Source organism: Myripristis murdjan, chromosome 10 (assembly GCF_902150065.1).
Source record: "Myripristis murdjan chromosome 10, fMyrMur1.1, whole genome shotgun sequence".
Classification (NCBI taxonomy): Eukaryota; Metazoa; Chordata; class Actinopteri; order Holocentriformes; family Holocentridae; genus Myripristis; species Myripristis murdjan.
The window spans coordinates 17,005,167-17,030,926 of NC_043989.1; the positions used below are offsets into that span (position 1 = coordinate 17,005,167).

Here is a 25,760-nt window from a genome sequence, read left to right on the forward strand (position 1 = left end):
TGGACATTTTATAAGCTTTGCCAAAATTAGGTTAGGCTCTAATGAAAAGCACAGAGAACGGATTTAAAAGGGACAAAATGTAAAGAGCGAGAAATAGAAGAAAAAAAAATAAGAAAAGAAATGCAAAGTGCTTGTTAGATGCAAAAGTTCATATGTGTGGAAAGTTGAATGAATGAATAAAAAAAGACTTGTTGACTCCTAATAGATTAGTAGCCGACTCTTACCCTTTTCCTCTGCTTTGTCTCTCTTTATTCTCATCTCCTCCTTTTTTAAATGGAGGGGATGTAATCTCTTCATCTCTGCCCACTGTAGCCAGCCTTTCTCGCTCTCAAAGACTCCAGACTCCTTTGTCCTGGATCTTTGTGTGCTTGTGTGTGTGTGTGTGTGTGTGTGTGTGTGTGTGTGTGTGTGTATGCGTGCCCGTGTTTGTGTGTGAGCGCGCGCGTGTCTATATGTGTGTCACAGCGGTGTCTGGACGGTGACATTTCTCTGCTTGGATAACCATCGCGCCCTCTGTCCCTCTGTCCCTCCAGCCATGACGCAGGGTAATGTCACCTGTCAGTCTCAAACTCCGACTAACACCCCCCCCCCCCAAAACACCCTCATCCCCCCCATCACATGAAACCCCAACCTCCCCTCCCTACCCCACCCTATCCTGCCACCCTCTCACCCCAAACCCTGCCAGCTCCTCCCCTGGACCTCACCTGGGAGACAAAGCGCTCACCTCCTCCCTTCTCTTCCTCCTCCTCCTCCCTCTTTGTCTTCCTCCTCCCGCGCTTTAATACCTGCAACGCTGCGTCTCCATATCCGCTGCCCTATATCCAAATGGCAATCCCACCCTTCCTTCTCCCTCCATTTGCCCCTAGGCCCCCGGAATATGGAAAGGGAAGACATCACGTAGTGAATGGGAAAGTCAGGGGTGGGAAGTTGACTCTCTGCCTGGACCCCATGCGTCCAAGGCCTGTTTTCAATTACTCTCTCGGCACAGGCGGGGTGGAGGTTTATGCGTTATATGGGAGTGTAATTGACTATAACTGCCCTCTTAACATTAACCAGGTGTACTAGCTGAGTGTGTGAGATTAGGCCCCGGGTCTTGGCTGCTGTGGTGAGAGTGTGTGTGTGTGTGTGTGTGCGTGTGTGTGGGGACTGTCTATGTGGTTCCAAGGTTGTGTCTGTGCTGTTGTTGATGTATTTATACCCTACTCCTGTGAGGTGCTGCCCATTAGCACCGCATTTAAATCTGACATTTTTCCTGTGCGTATCCCTGTGTGTGTGCCTTTGTGCAAGTTTCATCATGATTCTGTGTACAAGCGCTTTCAGGCGTGCACCGTGCATGTACATGTTTGTGTGCGTGCATGTGAGAATGAGAGGGAAAGTATAAGAGGCAGGATACAGATCCAGCCCCACTTCAAGGGGGGCCTGACTTTACGAGGATGAAGTCAAAATGGGCCCATTCACAAGGCTGACACACTGTGATTTGTATGTATAGTACTATGCTGCCTGCGGGGCACTATAGCCCAGGGGCTATCACAGACACCCAGACCAGTGCAGGAGTAGGGGAGGAGTGTGGGGAAGTGTGTGTGGTTGGGTGGGGTGGGGTGCAAGCGATGGTGGGGAAGGGGTAGAGGGGTTATGAAAGCATCAACAGGCTGTCAATCAAGCCCTGGCCACAGCCTGTCACTCCACGATAGTGTCTGTGAGAGCTCGTCAGTAGGAGAATGGGAGTCCCTGGGACCTCAGGAGGGGAGAGGAGGAGGTGCAGGTGGGGAGGTGGAGGAGGTGGGGAGGAGCTAGCCGTCTGTCTGTCTAAATGACTCGAGCTTGATTTGATATTTGATACCACGCATGTGGCATTTGAATGCAAATCTATTTTGATTGTCCGACCAGGCTGATAGGGTTAAGGGGAACCTATAGGGGATATGTGTAGCTTTGTGTGTGCTATCTGCTGAGAATTGCACACACACACACACACTCTCTTTGCACACACTCGCATACACACAAATGGAACGGAGCAGAATTATTTGTGATGGATTATATTACTCACTAATGCACTTGCGTCAGGCATTTTCCTCACAGTTGTAGCAATATTTTACTCATATTCAACATAAAAGGCAATGAGTCAGATTATAGGAAAGGTTCTATAAAGCGATCCTTGTCTGATCATTTGAACTGTTATGCTGTGTGGCTGCCATGGTCAAAGGAGGAAAGAAAGTGGAGTTGAAGCTGTCTGTGTGCAAGAATTTGCTGTGCATATATACATACTGGAGCTTATAGTGTGTTTGCATGAAACTGAGAGCTTGTGTGAGCTCTTGTTTCTTTCATGCGTGCATGTGGAGGATTGCCTTTAAAAGCAAGCATGCCACATAGAGAGAGACACAGACAGATAGACAGAGAGACAGACAGATAAAGCGGGTATTACTGCAGCATGAAAATGTGAGGCTCCATTCCCTCCCAATTAGAACTGTGACTTCTGAAATGCCATAATACCCATTAATTAGCAGGCTGCTATTTTCTCAGTGATTTGGCTAATTAGTCTACGAAGCTCTACACTATCTGGACCATTATTATTGGGCTGGAGCCATAAAAACACACACATACACACGCACGCATAGATTCAAGGAGACATGCACAAACACTAGTGCATGCATATATATATATATATATACATATAGAATGAAATGCTATGGATGTGTGTGCACATGCACATGCGATGAACATCCACACACATTTGAGTGACTCTCATTTAAGTGACACCATTATGGGCCTCAGTAGCACCACAGCACAGCCTGATAGAGTTAATGGTGAAGAGGGATATTGATGAACAATTACACACTGCCCTCCCCCTTCGACTGCTAGGCTCTCCTCAGCACTGCCACAGCATGCTGGCACACACAGGCCATACACTGATAAATCTAGGACAAAATACATTTGACAGAATACACATATGAATTGTTATATATGACATTGCAGGGATGACTATTGATGCTTTCATAAGATATTTACTGACAACAGATTTTTGCTGAACAGTCATTGGTAATGTGGACTTCATGACCAAGCAGATAAATAGAGATAAACGGTAGAGCAGCTACAACACTCTAATAAGTTTAGAAAATTGCATCTATTTACTGTAATGCAGCCTTAAAACACTCATCCCATAACACAGTATTCCAATATTAAAAATCTCTGACAATATCAACTCTTACATCATGATATCAAAATAATATGGATATATTGCAAAGCCCTATGACCTTATAAAAAAAAAAAATCCAGTGGCCCTGCCCTGTCACTCTAAGAAACAATGGAGAAGCATTTAACCCTCTGTAATGACTTGGCATGGTAAACATGTGTGCGTCCCGTGCTCCACAGCTGCGCTCTGTTCCTCAGTCCATCAGTGTCTCCCAGCAGACAGACAGGCCACTGACACAGCACCAAGAGGCCAGGAAGCCTTTTCAATCACTCTCCCACTCCTCGCTCGCTCCATCCCCCGTTTTTTCCCTCTCTGTCAGGTGGCAGGAAGGCATGATTGATTTGTTGTTTCTCCGTGCTGGTAAAGGAGTGGAAAGAAGTTGTGTTGGGTAAAAAAGGTCTGGCATGTGTGACAACCACCTTCATAAGTTTATTAATCATCTTCATCAATAATGCAGCACTGGGCCTGCTGTTGGTCCTCATGCAGCGCGTGTATATGCATATGTGTGTATGTGCACGTTTTCATGTATGCGCATGTGTGCGTATATGTGCGTAGGAGTGTTCACACTCCTCACAGCCCGATGAACTTCATAAGTGTCCCATCACCACTTTAATCAAATTACTTATGAACCAAAATTGACAGTTTTCATTAATTATAAAGGATTATTCTAATTGCGATTCAAATTTATTCATTTAGAACAGACGGCATTCAGTAATGTTTCAGGAAATTTGCATATTAAATGGAGAGGGTAGTCCATTAGCTATGCTAATGTATGCATGATTCCTTATTTTGTGATTGGTGGGCCATATGTAGCAGGCTGGGGGTGTGCAGGTGAGGAATCTAGAAGGAGCTGTAATATGTTTGATAAACAGAGAGCGATGGAAGGCCAAAACACACACACACACGCACAGACACAGGCACTGTAGGAAGCCATACGTTTCTGTTCAGTATCAATCTTCCTCTGTCTTTTCTCTCTCATACACACTCTGTCTTACTTTCTCTCTTTCTCTCTCTTTCTCTCTCTCTTTCTCTCTCTCTGTATCTCTCTCTTTCTCTGTCTTTCTCTTTCTCTCTTGCTCTCTCTCTCTCTCTCCTGTTTCCCTATTCCTCCCTCAAGACCCATTGTGGAGAACAACTTTTCACCCTAGAACAAACACAGCACACTAATTAAGTTTCTGATTTCTGATCCTGCTGCATTTAGAAACATAACCTTGAGCCTGTGTACAGTTGCAGTCATAGTTATGATTTAATACAGTGCTTAAATGGAACAAAAAGAAAGAACTTTTGCAAGAGGCACATTCATCCCCACAATGTATGGGGTTGGTCCTGGGCTGACACAATGCTCTTTATCAAGCTATATATAGTCGATGCATTATGCATTAAGTTTAACATGTGCTTAAATCAACACTATTCAATATGAATACATCAGTCCTCAACTAAGGTAGAGGAGCACAGTTAGGGTAAATGAGCATGTGGGGAGCCACACATGCACGAATGCATACACGGTCACACACACACACACACAAGCACGGTCACACACACCCTTCGGCTGTGCGGTGGCGTCTACCCAGGCTGATGACAGGGCCATTATTCACTGGTCAGTCCCATGAGGGGAGGGTTCGGGTTTGGGGTGAAGAGGAGTGTAAGAGGGGAGGAGGGCGTCCCAGCATGGCAGGACAGAGCTGAGGTGAGAGGGACCAGGACCCTCCATTATTCCCATGGTCTGGGTCTCTCTCTCTCTCTCTCTCTCTCTCTCTCTCTCTCTCTCTCTCTCTCTCTCTCTCTCTCTCTCTCTCCCCCCACTCTTTCTGTCTTTGTCTCTCACCCTCTCTCTGTCTCCATCAGATTAATGGGCCAGGCCCGACAGAGGAAGTGTTTCAATCAGCACCGCCTGCCAAGCTTGTCCATCACCAAGACAGCCTCTTATTCATCATGGATTTGACACGCACCCACATGCACACACATCCACATACACACCCAGACCCACCCATGCACATGTGTTTATTTAGTTGCATTTTTTCACATGGCTCTGGTGTAATGCCAGGCCACAGGTAGTGATGTTATCATCAAGCTACATGTTGTTGAACCCAGAGCTCCATGACTTCTCCATGGCAAGAAGAGGAGATCTCATTGCCTGTCTTTCAATGCTCTATGCACGATTTCTCAGTTGAATTTTGAATGATCCTTTTCGGATGAAATGGATGAAACACAATTGGTTAAGTGTCTCTGGGACTTCTGTCCCCAAGCTGGGACTGAAGCTCCAGCTCCGGGGGAAGTGAGGAACTATCGTTCCCCAGTGGGGCCTCTCCCTTAGCGGGTAGGCGCAGCGCAGATCCCCTCTGACCCACCATCTCTCTCCTCCAGGGTCCATTTGTTCTGAGAAATATTTAACGATGGGGCAAATTCAGCTGACATGACATGCACACACATCGAGCAGATACAGAGGGAGAGGAGGATGGGACGATGCGCAGAGAGAGCAGGAAATGAATTTTTCAGCGCAGTGAGATGTTCTATTTGAATAAATCATGACACTTAAGATAGACATGAGGGCAATATTGAGGTGCTCACCGCTACTTTGAGGAGTAGCACTCCAAAGGAATGGAGTGCAGTGTGTGTGTAGGTCTGTCTCTCTATTTGTCCTTCTGCCCTTATGGTGTGTGTTCATGTACATGTGCTTTTGCAGTTTCAGGCGTATCTGTCAGTGGATGCGTGAGTGTGTGTGTGTGTGTGTGTGTGTGTGTGTGTGTGTGTGCGTGTGGCCCTGTCTGAGTTGTATGTGTCTATGATTCTATTCACATGGAGGCAGGTGTTCCAGCACAATTAGTAAAGTCATCTGTGTTGCAATATTAGATGCACACCAACGTTTTTTAGATACTTGGTGTGTGCTGAATTTACAGAGTGGTGGGGGCGCAGTGTTCACTTTTGTTGGGATGTGATGCTACACCAATAGGTAAACTGAGTGCCCTGTATTGTTACTTCACCATTAGCCTTTATTGTGAAGCTAGTATCTTGCTTATTGTGCCGCAAATTTGTTTGTTTGATCGATCGATCTATCTATCTATCTATCTATCTATCTAACTATCAGAGGCCAGTGGGCTATGGAACTAGATGTTCATCTCCCAGGGAAACTGGGCCACTGTAGCCTGTTTCAGGCTGGTGTCCGAGGCCCAGGGCCAGGCCCAGAGACAGACCTGGTTCTGGATTATTAATGTTCCCCCCTGCGGAGCCAGGCCCCCTCCCCCACCCAGTGCCCCCTTACACCCCTGGGGTCAGCCAGCATGGCTCCTGGTGCAAGGCCCCCCTCATAAATCTCCCTAAATTAGTGTGTGCGTGTGTGTGTGTGTGTGTGTGTGTGTGTGTGTGTACATGCATTCGCGTGCACACTTAAACATATACTGCAGGCAGGGAGACAGGTCACCACGGAAACAAGCCAGTCAGCCTCTTGGTTGAAGTGTCAGTGATGCATGGCGGAAAGAGTGCAAGAAAGAGTTGCAGAGGAACAGAAAGAATAAGAGAAATGAAACAAGGGGGAGAAAAGAAAATACACAAAACAGGAAAGGAGGGAGGAATTTGATTCTTTGAGGTTACACCGTATTTCACTTTCAATTTGGTAGCCTATTTATCATTCTTTTTTTTTTCCTTTGTAACATTATATTGACTTTAAAATATTTCCACTTGATCTAGAATTACTTCCAACTTCATTAGGACTGATTTCCCAAACAAATCTTAATGTTTAATTGCTCAAGCGCCACTTTGTCCATTTCTTTACCTGTCTCTATCAGTCCCACAGTGGTAACAGACATGGGGAAGTGCTGTTGTGTCACTTAGTTAACCCCCGAGACAAATGGCTCCCCTCCGGAGCACAGTGAATTACACACCTCATGAAGCATATTAGGAGCCAGACACACTGCTTTTCTACTGGAGATGATCTGTATGGCAGAAATGGATGGAGAGAGAGGGGGAGAGAGAGACGATGGGGGCTGAGTTATAGCATCACCCACAGCCATTTTTATAGCGCATCGGCATCAGAACAAAAACAGAAAGAGAGAAGAAAGAGGAGGTGGGGCAAAGAACAGAAAATTTAAGCTCAAAGAAGCAAACAGCTGTAATGCACAATGTGCAACAAAGGACTGTAAAGTTGAATTAAACAGATCTACCCACAAAGATTAAAAAGAAAAAAAAAAACATGCAGCTCTGAAGTTATCCATGTTGCACTTGACAAGCAAAACAACTCCTTAACTCATCTGTGGCTAATGTAAGAAAATTATTAGAAAATATAACAAAATTGTCCCTCGGAGGCTTCCTTGCTGTTTGCTAATCGCTTAGACAATCTTTATCTCCACCGTAATAATATTTAGATGCTACAGGGATTACTTAAAAGTTGTGTTATGATTGCTTTCCTTGCTTTGTTTTTTTATGGGCAGAGGGTGATTTTGTATTTAATTGCTCCAAAGTGACAAATAATGCCCGTTATGATATGATGAAAGTGCGAGATCATTAAATTACTATGGCAACTACTGAATGCGTTCGTTGGTTCGTTTTCACACTCACAAATTTATGCCACGAGGCTTCGAGGGGCCAGGCAGTTATTTACACAAATTCACTTCCACAACCATTCCTGGATTTTGGGGTAATTACGTGAGAGCAAAATGTTTTTATTTCATTTAATCCAGCCGGTGTAGCAATTTGCAGTGGTAATATTTGTAGCTGTGGAGTCGACACAGTAAAACAGCTTGAAACCAGTGAGACTTAGATGCAAAAAAAGGTGGCGAAAGCAATAATGAAAAAATGAGGATAATAAGCAGTAGCCTATGCAGTCTATCACTGAATGACCAGTGAAAACAGTTTAATTTTTGTTTTATTATCTGTAAAGGTGAGATCCTGATAGATCATATGGGCTCTGTATGTGCTGTCCTTTTGGCAGCGAAAATCAACCACAATTTCCTGCTCTGCCAGTAAAAGCTGGATACAATTGAATATTTGTGCTGTTATATTACACTGTATTAGGTCAAAATTGAAAATAAAGCAACAAATATTAAGGAACGGATAATAAAAGGTTTTTTCATTGATTAAAAAGTGTGGCGAAAATGATAATAGTGAGTTGGACAGACCAAATGAGAGAATTAGAGGTCCATATTTACTGCTCAGCTGTCAATCAGATTATCTGTAAATCCTTATGGTAATCTCTGTGCTATTGCATATCAATGTGCTTTGCTCTTTATCCCCCCCACCGTCGATCCGTGTAAGTATGTGCAACCGTGATTCTGGTCCCCTGGCTCCTAGGGAGATGAGATGGGATACAGAGGAATCAACATGCTGCAGTTTTGTAATGTTTCCATGTGGCTGACTCCAGACACCTTAAGTCATGTAAATAATGAATCAGGTCATCCACGCATGCAGGAGACCGAGGGGACGCACTGGCATACTTCACAGCCACTTTCTCCTGGTCTCTCTCGCTCTGGTTCAACCCGCCATTCACGCTCAATATCTCTGACTCTCACCTTCCAGCTGGTATCCCACCACTGCTTCCCACTTGCTTTTTCTTTTTGTTTCTTTCCTCCAATCTAAACCCAAACCCTGCTGTTTAACCCGTTCATTTGGTCACCTCTGACACATGCGACCCAGGCTTTTCCTCCCCTCCACTTCTCCATCATCCCTCTATCATCCAGACCTCAGAGGAGGACAGCTGGGGAAAGAGGGGAGTCAATGAATTAAACAGGAGGCACGCTAAGGATGGAGGAGTGTGTCGGACCAGTGGATGGTCCACGGCTGTCAGCGAGGCTGCTCTCTGACCTCAGGGAGATAAGCAAGTTGGGAGACCCTCAGCTTGTGGGGTCCGCCAGCCGCTGTAAAAAACCTCCATCTCTCTGCTTCATGAATTATTGAGATATTGGCCTACAGCTCCTGAAATATACAGGAGGGTGGTCTGTCTCTCCTTTCGGATCTCTCACTCTCTCTGCTCCGTTCTTCTCTCTGTCTTTCTATCATTTTCACCTCCTCTCATTCCACCTTTCTTGCTCTCTCTCTCTCTCTCTCTCTCGCTTTTTCTCTCTTTCTCTCCCCCTTTTCTCCCTCTCTTTCCTTCTCCGTCTCGCTCAGATTTAGCCTCTTGCGCCAGCAACATCATAAATCAGAGCGAAAACAAAGCACAAGAAAAAAAAAAAAAAGGCAGGACAGAAAGACAGTTTGTTATTTAGATCTTAGGAGTCTTTTTTCATATTTGAAGAGGAGTGTCTACCACTAACCAGCTGTCATGCATTTAGAAGTTGTCAGGGATAAATTCACCAGTTCTTCTGTTACATCAGATGCTTGTAATGCACACAGCAGTACGCTTGGCCCTTGAAATGAGGGAGAACTCTGGTCTGTCCATTTGTCTTCTTTGCTCCCTTGTGTTTATAGATGAAGCAATTGTCCAAGGCACACTGCTTACTGCGTTTCTCTTGACATGGCTCTGTGTGTGTGTGTGTGTGTGTGTGTGTGTGTGTGTGTGTGTGTGTGTGTGTGTGTGTGCTTGCACGCGCATGGTTGTGTGTGTGTGTGTGTGTGTGTGTGTGTGTGTGTGTGTGTGTGTGTGTGTGTGTGTGTGTGTGTGTAAAATTGTGTACGTGTGATGCGTTTGCTCGTGCATGGTTATATCTAAGGCAGTTGGCTCCAAACACGCTGCCCAGTGCAGAATCCGAGCCATAACAAATGAACAGAGGGGAGAAAATAAGACATATGAAAGAAAAGCTGAGCAAAGGAGTGATTCTCTCTCTGGCTGCTGGAGATCTGTATTGTAAGCAGTTTCAGCTGTCAGCACTTCTTTGAGCTGCCTCAAAGGGAGGAGGGGGGGACCGGGAAATGTTGTAGTTTTATTTTCCCCCTTTTTAAGGGTTTCTGTTTATTTGTACATGGCGCTGTTTATTTTCGCGGTTCATTTGATATAGTTTTTTTTTTTTTCTCAGAGAGACAGACAATGCAGGGCACAGGAGGAGGAGCGCAGAGAAGCAGAGATGTAGTTTCAGTTAAAGAAGAAGTTATCAGGCATCAAGCCTAAGGGTGGGGCTAGGGAATAAATTGTCAGCCGTCCCCTTTTCTGCTTTTCAGGCCTCTAGTGCTCCCGTCCACCCCACCCACCCCCCTTTACTCCTCCGGCCCTCCCTCCATCCCTCCCCCTCCCTCCCTCCCATCCCATCCCTCCTCCCCCCATCCCCCCTCCCTCATTAAGTATTGATGTGGGTAGCCATACTTGCCATCTCAGCCCATTAATAATGCATGGCAGGTGCTGTTGATGTGGTCTCTCACACTGAGATTGAGAGAGGCAGGAATGGCAACACCGTGCTGCATAGTAGCTACAGCACAACCTCCATCACACGGCTTTGCAGCTAGGGGGGCCCTGCGTCTGCCTCTGTGAGTTTATAGCAAGCTGTGACGGCAGCTCCGAGATGGATGTGGAGGGAAGCGTCTCACTTGATATCCCCTGAGCTGTTTTTTTTTTTTACATAGAAAATGGCCCTGATTCCTAAACAACTGATGGATCAGTGTGAGAGCATCTTCTGCCATTCCTGTCCCATTTGTTAGTTAGTTTTCTTTCTTTTTTTTTCAGCTCATACTGTATGCTCCCTGACAGACAACTAATCCTTCAGTCATTCATTCTTCTTCTCTCTCTCTCTCTCTCTCTCTCTCTCTCTCTCTCTCTCTCTTTCTTCTGTGTTGGCAGGTTCTTCCTCAAGTTCTTCCTGAAGTGCAACCAAAACTGCCTGAAGAATGCAGGGAACCCTCGAGATATGAGGCGTTTTCAGGTGAGATATGTTTTATGTGCTTGTACGCAGAAGCACAATTATTCACAAGGAATATGCACGAGGAATTTAACCCGATACTGCAGTTGGGAAATTAAAAACAAAGATAAGTTCACACTAATGTGCAAGTGCTATTTGCTAATTATGTAAAAAAAAAAAAAAAAAAAAAAAAAGGGCTCAACACTCCCAAGTTAGAAGGTAATTAGTTGGTGTATATTGTATCTTTTTTTTCTTGAGAAAAGGTTTTTTAGGTATTTTAATCTAGGCCTCAGTTGTGCAATTTGTAATCGGTGTTCCTGCCTGTCTCAGGTGGTTGTGTCGACTACGGTGAGCGTGGAGGGACACGTCCTGGCCGTCTCCGACAACATGTTTGTGCACAACAACTCCAAACATGGCCGTCGGGCTCGAAGGCTGGACCCTTCAGAAGGAACACCGTCTTACCTGGAACACGGTATTAAATCATAGCAAAAACGGTTTGCTCCCTCATCATTCATTCACCATGCTTCCTTTGTCTTCTTCACTTCCTGGCTCCCCACCGCCCCCTCCTTTTCCTTCTCTGACCCCCATCCCCTGTCAGGCTCCCCTCTCCCGTCTCCTTTCTCCACTCGATCCCTCTCAAACCCGCTCTCTGTCTTTCTTATCTCTCCCCTGCTTCCTCTTGGTTTCTCACTTTCCTCTCTTGTGGGCTTTCTAACTTGCGCTAAGAGAGGCAGCAGCTAGTGAGTCTCTTGTCTCTCCCTTGTGGCTTGCTCCCCTCAGGTCTCTGCCTCTGGGCCTTCCACTCTGCCTCGCATAAGCACTATGTGTCTTATGAGGTCTGTTCTGCTTAAAGCCAACACTGGCTTTATTTCCTAGGAGACCTGCTTTTATCCTCCAGTCCTCCATCACTCCCCATCCCTCAGGTTCTCAAACACACCCATACACACCCATACACACACACATACACGCACGCATGCACAGTCAGACTCAAACCTTTAATACTTCATAATGACATGTGCACATGATTTAAGGGCCCGCACTGATTCCCAAGTCCCTAATCCAGTTATTTTCTCATTTCGATTTCCCAGACATTGAATAAGAGAAACATATTTTTTTTTTCTTTGAGGAAAGTCAACCTCAGGGACGATAATGACAAAAAAACTAAGAAGGGATTTACGTGATGGCGTACAGTAGATTGCATTAAGATTGAATGTTATGGTTAAGTCTTCCTAATGACTATTCTCCAGAGGTAAGGCGAACCACTTGTCCTGCGACTGGTCTCACAGACGATTAGAAAAGTTCACAAAGCCGAGACATATTGGAGACGTCAGTGAGACTTGGATCTTGCACAGAGAGAGCAGTACACTAACAGATGTTCACTGTGTCAGAGAGATTTGTTTGGGAATTTCCTCTTCTCTGATTCTCTATTCTCTTGATGATGGGGTTTGGAAAGTGGAACAACAGGAGCAACAGAACCGAACAGAGAGGAAAATAAGAGTGGGGCGGGGGGGGTTGAGCGGCAGTATAGAGAACAGATGAAGTGAAGTAGTAAAGAAAGAAAGAAAGAAAGAAAGAAAGAAAGAAAGAACAAAAGAATGAATGAAGGAAAGAATGAAAGAAAGAAAAAAGTGTTTTTTCTATGTTTTGCTCTCACTTTTTTTCTGAGTACCGTTGTGTGCGTGTTTGTGTGTGTGTGTGTGTGTGTGTGTGTGTGTGTGCGTGCGCGGATGTGTGTTGGGTGTGTGTGCATGTTACACAACTTTGGGGGCCCATTTCAGGCAGTAATAGATGAGCAGTGCATAGAGTTGAACAGATGGCACCGAGGAACACCCCAAAGTATAATCCTATCACATGGATTCACGTTCCACCATCTGGTTAATCCACGCACACACACACACACACACACACACACACACACACACACGCACATGGCACACACATAATATCAGCGCCTGTGAAAAAAGAGGCATCTTAGGCCAAGATTACGGCCACAGATTGCTGCTCGGTGAGCGTTGATCTCTGCAGGCCTATCAGGGGGCTAAATATCATTCCAGCTTGTTGGGGAGGATCAACAGAACAGGGAGTCAGGCAAAGAGCAAAGGCGCTAGGCCGCAGGGAGAAAAGTCAGCCTACTCTAAAGTGGATTATGCCGCTTTACAGAATTACAGCATGTCTGACAAGCAGCATATCTGTTAAGGAGAGGAGATTTAGTTTGTATAAACGTGTATTTTCCCTGATGCTGTTCTTTTCTTCAATCACATAAAGTAATCTCCGAACCATAATACCAGCAGATAAGGTCGAAAACTATATTGAATGGGAGTTATTAAAGTGTTGTGAACATGTGGTTTCATTGCTCTTATCCTGTGTATTACATTCCAGTATTTCTATGTATATTTCTAAACACTGTGATTCAACATCCTACATTGAAATCTGTGGCGTGTGCGGCCGGGCATGGTGATGGTTACACAGATACGGAATGGGCGGCTAAGCGAGAGCAGAGTGTTGGGCTAATGAAGGTGTCGTATTCGGAGGGCTGAGCTACTGTTGGCTCTGCTCTGCTCCCTGGTCGCGTGGCCTTTGATCAGACACTCAGCACACCTGACATTTACACGCCCGCACGCTTTGCCACGTGTCATAAAACAAGCGCACCGCCGCTGCCCTCACACACGCAGGGCAGGGGTGATGTTTAATAACGGGGTGCATATAATCACTCTGATTAGTATTCCTTGCTCGCCCCGACCCTTGGGAGAGAGGAGAGAGGTGGTGTGTGCATGCGTGCGGGGGTGTGTGTGTGTGTGTGTGTGTGACAGAAAGTGAGCTAGACAGAGAAAGAGAGAAAGAAAGAGAAAAGAGCGGACAGTACTTAGTGTCAATAGCCATAGGCTGCCATTAGGCGACTGTATCAAGACTATCAGCTAATTTGTCTGTCCATCTCCCAGCAACCCCCAGCATCAAAGCCATCAGCCCCAGTGAAGGCTGGACCACAGGGGGCGCTACCGTTATCATCATCGGGGACAACTTCTTCGACGGCTTACAGGTCATCTTTGGCACCATGCTTGTCTGGAGTGAGGTGAGTGATTATTACACTGCAAAAAATCTCTACCTCCTTTTAGTTCTTTATTCATATTTAGTCTGCCGGTGAGATGCGATAATCCCACTTGTTTCTGATGCAAATCGACTTGTTAGCAGAATTTTCTGGTGCCATTTTCAAGTGCACATTTACAAGATACTGATCGGCCTTATTTTGTCTTGTTTCGACGTATTTACATATTTTCTGAAACTAGTGAATCTGGATTGGAAACAAGTGAGACATCTCATCCCAGCGGCAGTTGGTTCAGCATAAAGACGATTTTAATACTAAATATGAGACTAAATGTCGTGTGTTTGAACAGCTGAGAGAACAAGTGTGTTTATGTGTGCACGTTTGTGTTCCTCGGCGTATCCTGACCACATTTCTTAAAAAATATTTTAAAAATAGGCCCTCTCTCAATACTCAATACTGTAACGCCAACTCAGAAAATGCTGTACAGTCTCAGCAGCAGCCTGCGTCTCGTTCCCGTTTCCTACGTACTGTGGCAGCTCTTATTTTTGTCATCCTGAAAACCGAGATTCTCAGTTCAGCTCCCTCTCTGTCTTTCATTACGTTAGCGTCTGCCTCGTTGGAATGTGCACACCGTACAGTACGAATCTCTTTGTGCGGAGCATCTGCCACATGACTAAAATGTAAATGTAGTGTATGTGTGAAATTGAAGGTCAGTGAACAGCGCAGCTAAACAGCTTTCTCTTTAGTAAAGGAATAATTCTATAAAAAGCTCCTATATTATCTCTCTGAGAGGTGAGTGGGGCCAGACAATGGGAGAATGAAAGCCTAACTAAGTGAGCAATGAAAGGGACAGTTAGAACAACACACACATGCCTACACACACACACACACACACATATGCGCACACACACACACAGGGCTCTGGCAGCAGCACTGATAGCTTTGAGTGCCGCTAGCTTTGACTGGTAGTTTGGCGTAACGGGCAGAAAATGAGCTCTCAGTGAGGTCTCATCTGTGTTTTGTCTTGTTACCGTTTCCTTCAAAGAGACTTCAGCGCGCACACACACATACATGGCGAGTGGGCTCATCAGCTACACTAAGTGGGCCTGTTTAAGACACAGTGGTGCTTTAATGTGGCTAATGGCAGCTAGACAGCCTCTGCTGACAGACACAGAGACAGGGGCAGCAGAGATGAGCGTATTATACATATTCTTATACTGCGTAATGGACGTATATGGAGGAGAGTGTGTTTTATTCATAAACAGATAACTGCTTTTGAACCTCTCTTACAGAGTCCATGTCAACACCGATAAGCATCCTAAGCCTCACAGTGACATTGCCTTGGGCTACAGGGCCACCTGAGGGCTTTAGCGCTAACACATCATTTTCAGGCTGATTATACAGAGAAAGAGAGACGCGGCAAGCAATAGTCCGCTGAGTACACATTTAGATGTGAATTTTCATTTCATAAATCTTTCTGTCCTCTCTGTAGCTGATCACGCCCCATGCCATTCGTGTGCAGACTCCACCCAGACACATTCCCGGGGTGGTGGAGGTCACGCTGTCCTACAAATCCAAACAGTTCTGCAAGGGCACACCTGGACGCTTCATCTACACAGGTACTACCTGCACACACAAACTGATGCACGGCACAGTCAAAGGAGACACTGCAGCTCAAATCCCACTCCGTTAACTAACTGCCTGTCCAGCTGCGGGAAATAATGACACATGGAGGAGTCATGTAACATAACAGGAAATGATGAGCTGACAGGAAGTGATGGACATAAAGTGTTTCACTGCTGACTTTAACCAGAATTATGTTCTGTATACACACAAGCAAGAAGTATGACTGTTATAACATGCAGTTTTAAATGTGCTGAAACCCAAATACTGACAAACATGTTGCATCATGTATTTCGTAATTGGTTAAATTTATTCTGGGTGTATTTTTTTAATCTGTTAATTTCCAGTTATTCCAGTATGTTTTCAACATCTGCCTTAATCAAACCTGGAAAGCAGTTTACACTTTAGCATTTTCTGTGCAGTGGTTCTGAAAGAAGATTATAATAATAATTCACTTTAGTAATATTCAGTCAAACAGCCCACTGATGAGCAGGTGCACCACAGTGTCCAGACAGGAAAAGGTGTTTCCAAGATTTTCCCTATTTCATGGAGAATGTGGAGGTCAGGAGACAGTTTAACCTTCTGATTACTGGGATTATTCAGATTTAACCCCAAGGTCAGACGGAAGAGGTCCAGATAGTGAACATGATTTTTGACAGAGAGCACAGGGCCAAGAATAGCTCGAGTGCTGCACTCGTAGCATAGCGGTGCAGAGCCACAGCAACGCTGCTGGTGAAGAGAGCAGCGGAGAGAGTGAATGTGAAGGGGTGATTAACCAACGTGAGGCCACGGGTCCCCGGGGAGATTGTGAATCACATAAATCTGTCTGTAATCTCAACCACTGATAGACTTAGGCTGTAAGCCCCGGCTGGAATTGCCAACATTTGACAAAATCACCATTGAGAGAGCGTGTGCTTCACATGTTTATGCCAGCGTGGATTTTGTGCATCTTGTGTGTGCCCTAATTACTGTGCATGGACAGCATCCATGCATACATTCGATGTTTGTGTACCCGTGGAGGAGACTGTGATATGTTGCCTATGTGTGTTTTATGTACATGTGTGAATGTATTCCAAGCCATATACACACTCAAACACACACACACACACACATCGACAAGTAACCACATTACTGAGACAGAGGGCAGATGGGTGGGCAGCCTTTGCCGTGCCAGAGCTGTCCAACAGCCTGCACTCTGCCAAACCCATAGTACTGTGTGTACATGAATGCGTGTGTGTATATATATGTGTGTGAGTGTATGTATGTATTACTGTGTGTGTGCGTGTGTCTGCTGCATGTGTGCATGAACCCATTTTATGTGCCAGACATGTGGGAGCCTCTTTCCTCTTTTCCCAAGCCTCCACTCTTTCACCTTGTCACATTCACTTATTCAAAACTGCTTCTTTGAACGAATTCATTTCCCTTTCCTCTGCCGGGGAGGCGTCTGTGGATAGAGACAGGAGAATCTCAACAGGTGAGGGGTAGCAAGAGGTCATCCACTGGGAGCTGAACACACACAGTGGTGCTGCTTGCCAAGCACTGGCGCCTTCACAGTGACACAGCCAACCGTGTCAAGGCAGTGATGCCACTCCTCTTCACACACTTCGCCTCGGCTACTATTTCAGCACCCTCGCAGGGTATTTGTACCTCTCTGATACCGCCTTTATCAGTCTATTCTATCATTTAACTTCTTCCTATAGCAACTGGTCGTGTGTATCCCTGCAACCTGCTAGCATTTGGTATCTTGGAAGAGAGTCAGAGACAGAGAGAGAGGAGAGGAAAAAGGGATGAGCAGAGGATTTGGAGGGGGGAAAGCAATTGATGAGAGTGGAAAGACTGAGAGGAGGATGAGCAAGGGAAGAGAGGAGAAGGATGGGAGATGGGAGAGAGAGAGAGGGATGGATGGAGGATTACCATGGGCCATGTTGCCCTCCTGGGTCTGGTTGGCACCAGTTTGAGCCCAGTTGCCAGTGGGTACTAATCATGGAGGATTGGCAGCACCGCGTGGCAGCTGGCAGCTAGTACACACACACACACACATGCACACACATGCACACACGCAAACACAGCCTCACAGACGTGCATATACCCATATATACATGTGCACGCACCAACACACACACACAGACACACATGCACACACTGAATTACATCGGGGACAGCTGGCATTGCTAATCAACTTCTGCTGAGGAGAGGAAAGCGAGCAGCTCACAGACCTAATTAAGTCAACACATACCCAATACTGCTGCTACTGCTACTTTACACACATGCACGGTGCACACATACATATACACACACACACACACACACACGTACCCGTCTATAGGGTTACTCCCCCCTCCGTGAGATCATTGATACTCCACAACCACCCGTCGTCGAGTGGAAAGAATTTCAGCTGCAGCCCGGGACGGAGGAGGAGACGGGCAGGGGACTTTGGTGCAGAGGAGATTCAGAGAGGAGCTATTACAGTAATGTGTCCTCTGCCGTCTCTGAGGACTCCTCTGCCATTAGACTTCAGAAAGCTCCAATTAGACTCATCAAAGGCAATTAAGCTCTCCGCTGATAAGAATGAAAGAATGTTTTTCATTCTCTGCTCTTCCTCTGTCTCTTTATCCCCCTTCATCCCTTTCTCTTTTTCACTCTGCCCTTTGCCTCACCCACCTCTGGGGCTGAGAGCTCTTCCTCTCACCCTAATCTCTTTCTTTCTCTCTCTCTCTCTTTCTCTCTCACTCTGTCTTTCCCTACCTCTCCCATTACCAGGTCATTCCTCACCTCCACCCCCCTCCCCCTGTACAAATGCATTTCCATGTTTAGTTGTGTATCACCTTTTTCTGGATTGCTGTCTTTATACCATTCATCAAAGCTCCTCTCCCTTTTCTTTTCCCCCCTGCAATATAGAGTGATAATGCTCTCTGCCACTAGGGCCTGTGTGAGTGTGAGTGTGTGTGTGTGTGTATATGTGTGTGTGAGTGTGTGACATGGGGATACTGGCCATAGATTGGGGGTGTTGATGAATCGCCCTTGTCGTTCAGAAGGCAGTGCCTCCCTCCTCAGTATGCAGCCTTGTCTGCTTAGTGCCTCCACCACAGCTTCTGCTGATATTAAAAGGCTCTGCTGGCTCACATTAACGTTGGCACCATGCACACCCACAGGCACACACACACACACACACACCCGTACACACATACACACGCGCACAAACATTAAGGTGTAGTTTCTCAGCACTGAGTGCAGATTAGGTGTGTGGGAAGCATCAGTCAGTTGAGCTAAGGAGGCCGTTAGGAGGAGCAGGAGCAGCAAGAGAAAAGACAAAAGTCAAGAACAGAATTTAAACCAGACGGGATGCTGCTGACATCTCTCACCATCTCACCACCTCTCACTTCCCAGCCCTGTGCTCCCAGCTCGTTCTGGAGTGGAGGAAGGCCGGGCAGTTGTTTTTCACTTCGCTCTCAACAAATCCTGGAAAGGAGCACTCATTATGAACGCACAATCTAAGATTTTAACTCACTTTAGCTGCCATGAAGTCTCACATATTGAGATAGATTGTTTTTCTTTGAGCACCCTGACTTTGTGAATTTATCTGATGCCCAAATAGTAAAAAAAAAAAAAAAATGCTACTTTTTGACTGTTATAGTCCAAATACAATCAGACTTTTGCAGGCATCAAAGACCTCATCTGTATTTTTGTACGAACACATAGTTACCACAGCCTTGCAAACTTATTTTCATTCATATGCACATCACAGTCACACCACACACGTATACACACTAATGCAATGAGCACACACCCACACATACATCCGAGACACACACACACACACACACAAATGCAGCACTCAGTCAGCTGGCAATAAAAGTGGGGTGCAACCATGGGGTGGTCAATTACTTGTCTCGCTCCTATTTGTGAATGCTGTCTTTTATTGAGCTTGGGTGGAGGCTTGCTGTTGATTAAAACGGCTGCTCTCCAGCTGGAGACAGGGCTGGCTGAGATAGCTCCACACACACTCGTGTTCACCTTTACTGCACACTGTCTTAACTGCAAGGAAAATTCACACCTCTATTTGGGATTGAGATTAATTTTCTGCACCATGTGGCTTGTCTTCCCTCTTTAGCATGTAGCGTTCTTATTATAGGAGCATCTGCTCCATGATGAGGATGTAAATGAATTTAGAACATAGATTATTTTATACCCCGCTGAAACGGGCGGTGTTCACGGGGGAAATGATTTCTTTCTTTTTTTTTTTTTTTTTTTTTCCTCATGGCTTCATTCAAGCATGCGCACTTCATCCAGATTTTTTTTTAAATTTGCATTCTCCCACCGAGGATCCATGGTGTCAGGTATTGTTAACTGTTGACATCCACTTTTTTGCAACAGATAATTAGACTTTACGTTGTAGCAGCATCCACACCTCACTGATTTGTAGAATCTCTTAGCAACCCCCCCTCCCTTCCATCCCTACCTCTTCTTCCTCCTCCTCCCCTCCTCCTCCTTCCCCCAGCTTCTCCCTTCCTTTAGGAGCAAAAAGCACAACTCATCTGTTTTCTGTGTATGAATTTCCAGCCATGCATTAGTCTCCCTGACATGTTCAAGCGATGCTTTATTTAGCTTGTCGGATTCTGCAAATAAACGCAATCTCAGGGTTTATGGAAAAATGGATAAAAATTAGATTGTAAGGTATTGATCTGGATTGTGAGTAGTTGGTGGGGGTGTTGTATGTATGTATGTGCGCGCATGTGTTGTGTGTGTGTGTGTGTTGTGTGTGTGATGGTGGTGATGGGGGGAGCGCAGCTCTCATCTGTGTGGGGGGGGGAGAGAGAAATGAAGCCGTAATTCAGGGCTATTGAACCCCCTGCCACTGGCGGCATCGATCGCCTACCAGCGCTTATGAGATCACACCTGAGCACTGGAGACTGCAGAGGGGAGGGAGAGAGGGAGAGAGGGAGACAGAGAGAGAGAGAGAGCGAGGGAGAGTGAGGGAGAGGGAGGGTGGGAGAGACAGAGAGAGAGAGAAAGAGAGAGAGGGAGACCGTAAGCAGCTTCCACAGTGGGCTCTGATATGATCAGCTCCTTACACAGTGTCTGAGGGCCTGTTAAAGTGTTAACATCAGGCCTCAGAGCCAATTACCTAACCTTGCAAGTACACTCACCCACTCACCCTGCACACACACACACTCACACACACACACATACACGTAAACACACAGGAGTGACACAGGAAGAGGAAGAGACAGGGCTAGTGGACACTACCAGCACTTTCTATAGTTCCTCCTGCACCCCCTCCTCTTCTCTTCTCCTGCATCTTTCCTTCCCCGCTCCTCCTCCTCCTCCTCTCATTGTGTTTCCAGGGGTAACAACGATTCCTCCATTCTGACCTCTCAATTATCCTTCAACCCCCCCTCCCTTCACATCCTAACCCTCCATCCCCTACTTCCCCCCACCCCCGTCCAAAGCTTATACCCCCCCCCCCCCCACCCCAAACAACCCCCTCCACCCTTCCCTCCTTCTCCTTCTCCTCTTCATACGCACTCCCCCTGCGGCTCTGTGGGTTATTATAGTGAAATATGAAGCGGTGTGGATTCTAGGCTTCATGAAATTTCCATGAGCATTGATCTGATCTGATGTGGGTGATTGCTAGGTGAATCCCTCCAGTCCAGGGCTGTTGCTCATCTATTCATTTATTTATGGCAGTTATGTTTTACTGGCTTTGATTTGCTCTTCTGAAGAGCGACAGCTAAGGATTATAAATATACCTGTATGGGAGAGTGTGAAGTGAATCCTGTAGTGAGCGGCTGCCACGCCACTCCTCGTCTTTCGAGGCAGCGAAGGCTTCGTCAAAACAGGCCTCTCACTGTACTAATTCCTTTTGTGAAATCTCAGCCATTGCATGTAGATATAAAGTGTGAAAAGCCAAGCTGATCCCCAAAGAGATGCTACCAGGTAGTTAGTGTTGTGCCTTGTCCCCCACACACACTCCTCTTCTGGTTTATGGTCCTTGAAAATGAGCAGAGGCAATATCACATCCTCTCTCAATTACCAAAATTGTCTCTCTATTTGTTATAGGAGGTATCTTCCTATGTCTTGGGGTTTTTATGCTATTGTTCACTTGAGGCTCATTTGGCACATTGTGGAGAACTGATAAAAAATTCATCATAAAAACAAAAGCCTTTGAGATGAACAGAGGATGTTGTCGGAACAATCCCTCCTCAGACTGCAGGCCTAATCCAGGGCAAATCCTCCTTAAGGCTTTAGCGAGATCAGAGAACAGGGAAGTAATGTCAAATATTTGTCCTCAGAAATAATTCATACTTTATTTGTTGCATGTGATCATCTCATTGTTTTGGCTTATTTTATCACTTGACCAGCTGGCCTGTTATGAGCCTGCCTCTGTCATCTCGATTTTACTTATCTTCTCTGTACTATGAGCGTCTCCACCCAAAGGCATCTGTCCTTCTTTTCTTTCACTCTTAGGGGCAATTGCAGCTGTTCACAGGAAATTTGCGCATCTGTACCATAATCACCTTGGGACAACAGTGAAAGAAACTATTTTACTTTTACTTTTACTTCACTACATTTTACATCCACTGGACCAGTGTAAATTTCATAATTGCTAAGCCATTCACAGTTAATTCTGTCAGTAAAGAAAAAAAAGATTAGTCTTCCTTTGTTTTTGCACTTTATTTTGTATTTTCTAAGGTCATTTTTCCAGTTAAAAGAATCTAGTTTTAACTCAGCTCTCATACTTTTAGAGTTACACAGAAAATATCACGTGCAACTATGTTCTCGAAAAGTAACTTTTAGTGAGTGCATTTTCAATCAACTTTTTCCTTTTCACTTATATAGTTTTTTTTTTTACTGTACATCACACTGCAAAAATAAATGTGCCCCTTAAAAAGTAATTTCATCTCATATTCAGTGTTAAAATCTTGTTTTTCTTAACACAAAAGTAGACATCTATCATTGGGATAATCCATCCATGGGATAATCTATCAGTGGGATAATCCCAGTTGTTTACAATTCAGTTTCACTCGTTTCAGGAAATTTCTGAGAACAAGTATAAAAAATGTTGAAACATGGCAGAATAAGGCAGATCTGTCCACTAGTGTCAAGAAAATGACGGTTGACACACTGCAAGAAAATTTTAGAATGAAGATGATTAGTATTGGAAACATTGGGTTTATTTCAAAATAAAAACAAAAATGAAAATAAAAATGTAAAATTCAATTTGAGAGTAAATAATAATATTTTTCAGTGCAGTACTTTTACTTATATGTAAGTAAATGTAAAAAATTTTGGTACTTATTCTGAGAGTGTGCGTGCAGCAAAAGGCAGCATCATCGATACCTCTTGTTTGCTCTCTTTTGGCCTGCGTGTGTGTTTGAGAGAGCAGCTCCAGGGGAGCCATGTTGAAGTCACTAGAGGTCCAGCAGGACAGCTTGCACTCATAGCCTCTAGGGGCCTTTTTCTGGGGGCCGCCTAGTCAGCCTGGCTGCTCAGATGTGAGGCGAGCGGGGCATCAGCCCTGAGGAAACGTCCAGGCTGCGACCCACAGGGGAAACAGACGGCCGGCACAGACACATACAGGCAATCCTTGCGCATAATGGCTTCTCCCAGCACTCGTACACAGAACGGAAAACACACATGTTTACCCACTTGTGCACACATACACGCACACGGTTTCACTGAGCAGAAATAGAGTATGATATTTTAGCTGTATCCCAGAAAAGTAGTCAAGACTGGTGTATGTGTGTATACTGACTCCCCAGGCAGCCCACAAAGAGACAGAAAGAAAACGAGAGGCGGGTAGGGGGGTAAAAGACAAGAGAAGAGAGAGAGAGAGAGAGAGAGAGTACATTAGGAATGAATTATGTGGAGAGAGCACTTATCCAGCGATCCTCCTCTGAAGTGTTTGTACTATAAGCCTCAGATCTTCATTGTATTTATTCCAATGTTTAAATATTCATGGTAAATCTTCTCATATTCAATTACCGTAGCACGACCACAGCATGCCGAGAGAGTGCTTTCTCCCTGCTGCCTGGCTGATCTGACTCTGTGTGTGTGTGTGTGTGTGTGTGTGTGTGTGTGTGTGTGTGTGTGCGCGCGTGTGTACATGTGTGCGCACGTGTGGGCATGCATGTATGTGTGTGTACATGTGTGTGTTTAGCTTGTTCCCTGGAGCGATCAAGCCTTTGTTATATTGGAACCAGGCTCTGTAATTGCTTATATTAGTCGCTGATCAGTGCAAGACCACAGGACACACACACACATACACACACACACACATACGCACACACACTCCCTGATTCCTGACAGTCTTTTTATTAACCACCAAAGCTGGCGACAGAGAGAGATTCATTACATCACAAGCAAACAAAGACACACAACAGAGTAAATAGAGAACACTCGTGTTTTCACTGTGTTTAGCTTCACGTTGAAATATTCATGTAAAATCGTGGATAACTCAGTCATTTCCACCTTAAGGAGAGGAGTCTTTAGCTTATCCTGGTTTCTTTTTTTTCTGTGCTTATGATGCTGGAGGTGAACAGTACATGTTTGGCTATTAGGGATCTAGCGTTAACCCCTGTTTCTGTTTCTGTGTCTTTTCTCGCTGTCTGCATGTATCTTCAGCTCTGAATGAGCCGACCATCGACTATGGCTTCCAGAGGTTACAGAAGGTCATCCCCAGACACCCTGGAGACCAAGAAAGATTACCCAAGGTATTGTTGTGCATCCTCATACACAACACGCAAACTCTCAGGAAAGCATGCACATAAAGAAAGTCGCCACTTCTCTCATATGTGTTTTTTTACGCTCATTTGATCAAAATCAATTATCGCATCTGACTTTGCCTCAGTAACATTGAAAAAAAAAGACATACTGACAGCCCACAGAGTTTCACAGTTTATATTGATACACATGGCACGACGTGACCTTACATACAGAGGATACACTGTGCGCCATGGACAGTGGACTATACATATCACTATGCATATGTACATTAAAAATTTTATCATATGTTCATGGTCATTTTCTGCTCAAACACGCACTGTGTTTGCACAGCGAACGCACAAGCAACTCTTTTCATCCTTCCACTGAGTATAAGGTCATTTAAACTCGCAAAGTGGGAGAGGAAAGGGGATGGATGGAGAGACGAAAAAAGAGAAAGAGGGAGAGGGAGAGAGAGGAAAGGAGGTTGCGGAGAGAGAGAGTGAGAGTGTGTGTGTTTGTGTGTGTGTGTGTGTGTGTGTGTGTGTGTGTGTGTGTGTGTGTGTGAGAGAGAGAGAGAGAGAGAGAGAGAGAGAGAGAAAGGCAGAAGCAGGTTAGGTGATCCATCATAGCTGTCCAGTCTTACCTCCTGCTGGGTCAGTGGATCGAAGTCAACCCCGGGTGGACTTTATTACTTCCAGCACGCACATACACACACACACACAGGACACGTATACACATTGTACACACACCCAACACACACACACAAGTCGCTGCACAAGTGCATACACACACACACACAAATGCATGCACACACACACACACACACACACAGTCAAGGGTAGTCACCGTGAGGCATAGATGGAGAGCACAGGTAGATGTAGGGAGAAGATAGAGAAATCACTTGTCCTCACTGTGTGTCATGTCTGGTGGATACGAGACTTGTCCTGGTGAGTTCGGGTCTTTAGCCTATCAACCCCCTGTATCTCTCTAAATATCTCTGTATCCATCCATCTCTTGTTCTTCTCCTTCTCCTCCTCCCTCACTCTGCGGTGTCTCTTTCTCTTCTAAATGAACACCTCTAGCTGGCAGGCCCAGTTGTTCATTTCAGCTCTATTGATTTGTGCCTTTATTGAGGTAATAACAGTTTGTTGACCGCACTTCTCTCAACTGTTGGCCTCAATCACTTGGGAGGGGCAGGAGAGGGGCATACACTGGCAAGTTGTTTCGCTACAAATGTGCATTCACCGGCGCACTGGCAGAGCCTCTTTGTGGTTGTTTTTTCAGTCAATATTTAATTGGGATCAAATTGATCAGGCATCGGAATATAATTCATTCTGGTGGCATCTTAAGGGGGGATCCTTAATGAACGCGCCAGGCAGGCAACAAGCAGGATATCTGCCAATGTCTATACTGCCTGGTCTTTCTCTCCATGTTGTGGTAATGA

The 25,760-nt window shown here is 45.3% G+C and overlaps 1 protein-coding gene across 2 annotated transcripts in view; it reads left to right on the forward strand.

The window, feature by feature from the left end:
- Positions 1-25,760, forward strand: part of ebf1a (EBF transcription factor 1a) — a 59,241-nt gene that overhangs the window by 20,673 nt on the left and 12,808 nt on the right. For both annotated transcript variants that reach the window (XM_030062226.1, XM_030062228.1), the window contains exons 7-11: positions 10,887-10,968; positions 11,275-11,416; positions 13,884-14,014; positions 15,480-15,606; positions 24,236-24,324. In XM_030062226.1, the coding sequence (XP_029918086.1) occupies positions 10,887-10,968; positions 11,275-11,416; positions 13,884-14,014; positions 15,480-15,606; positions 24,236-24,324 (571 nt within the window). The remainder of the gene's footprint in view (positions 1-10,886; positions 10,969-11,274; positions 11,417-13,883; positions 14,015-15,479; positions 15,607-24,235; positions 24,325-25,760) is intronic.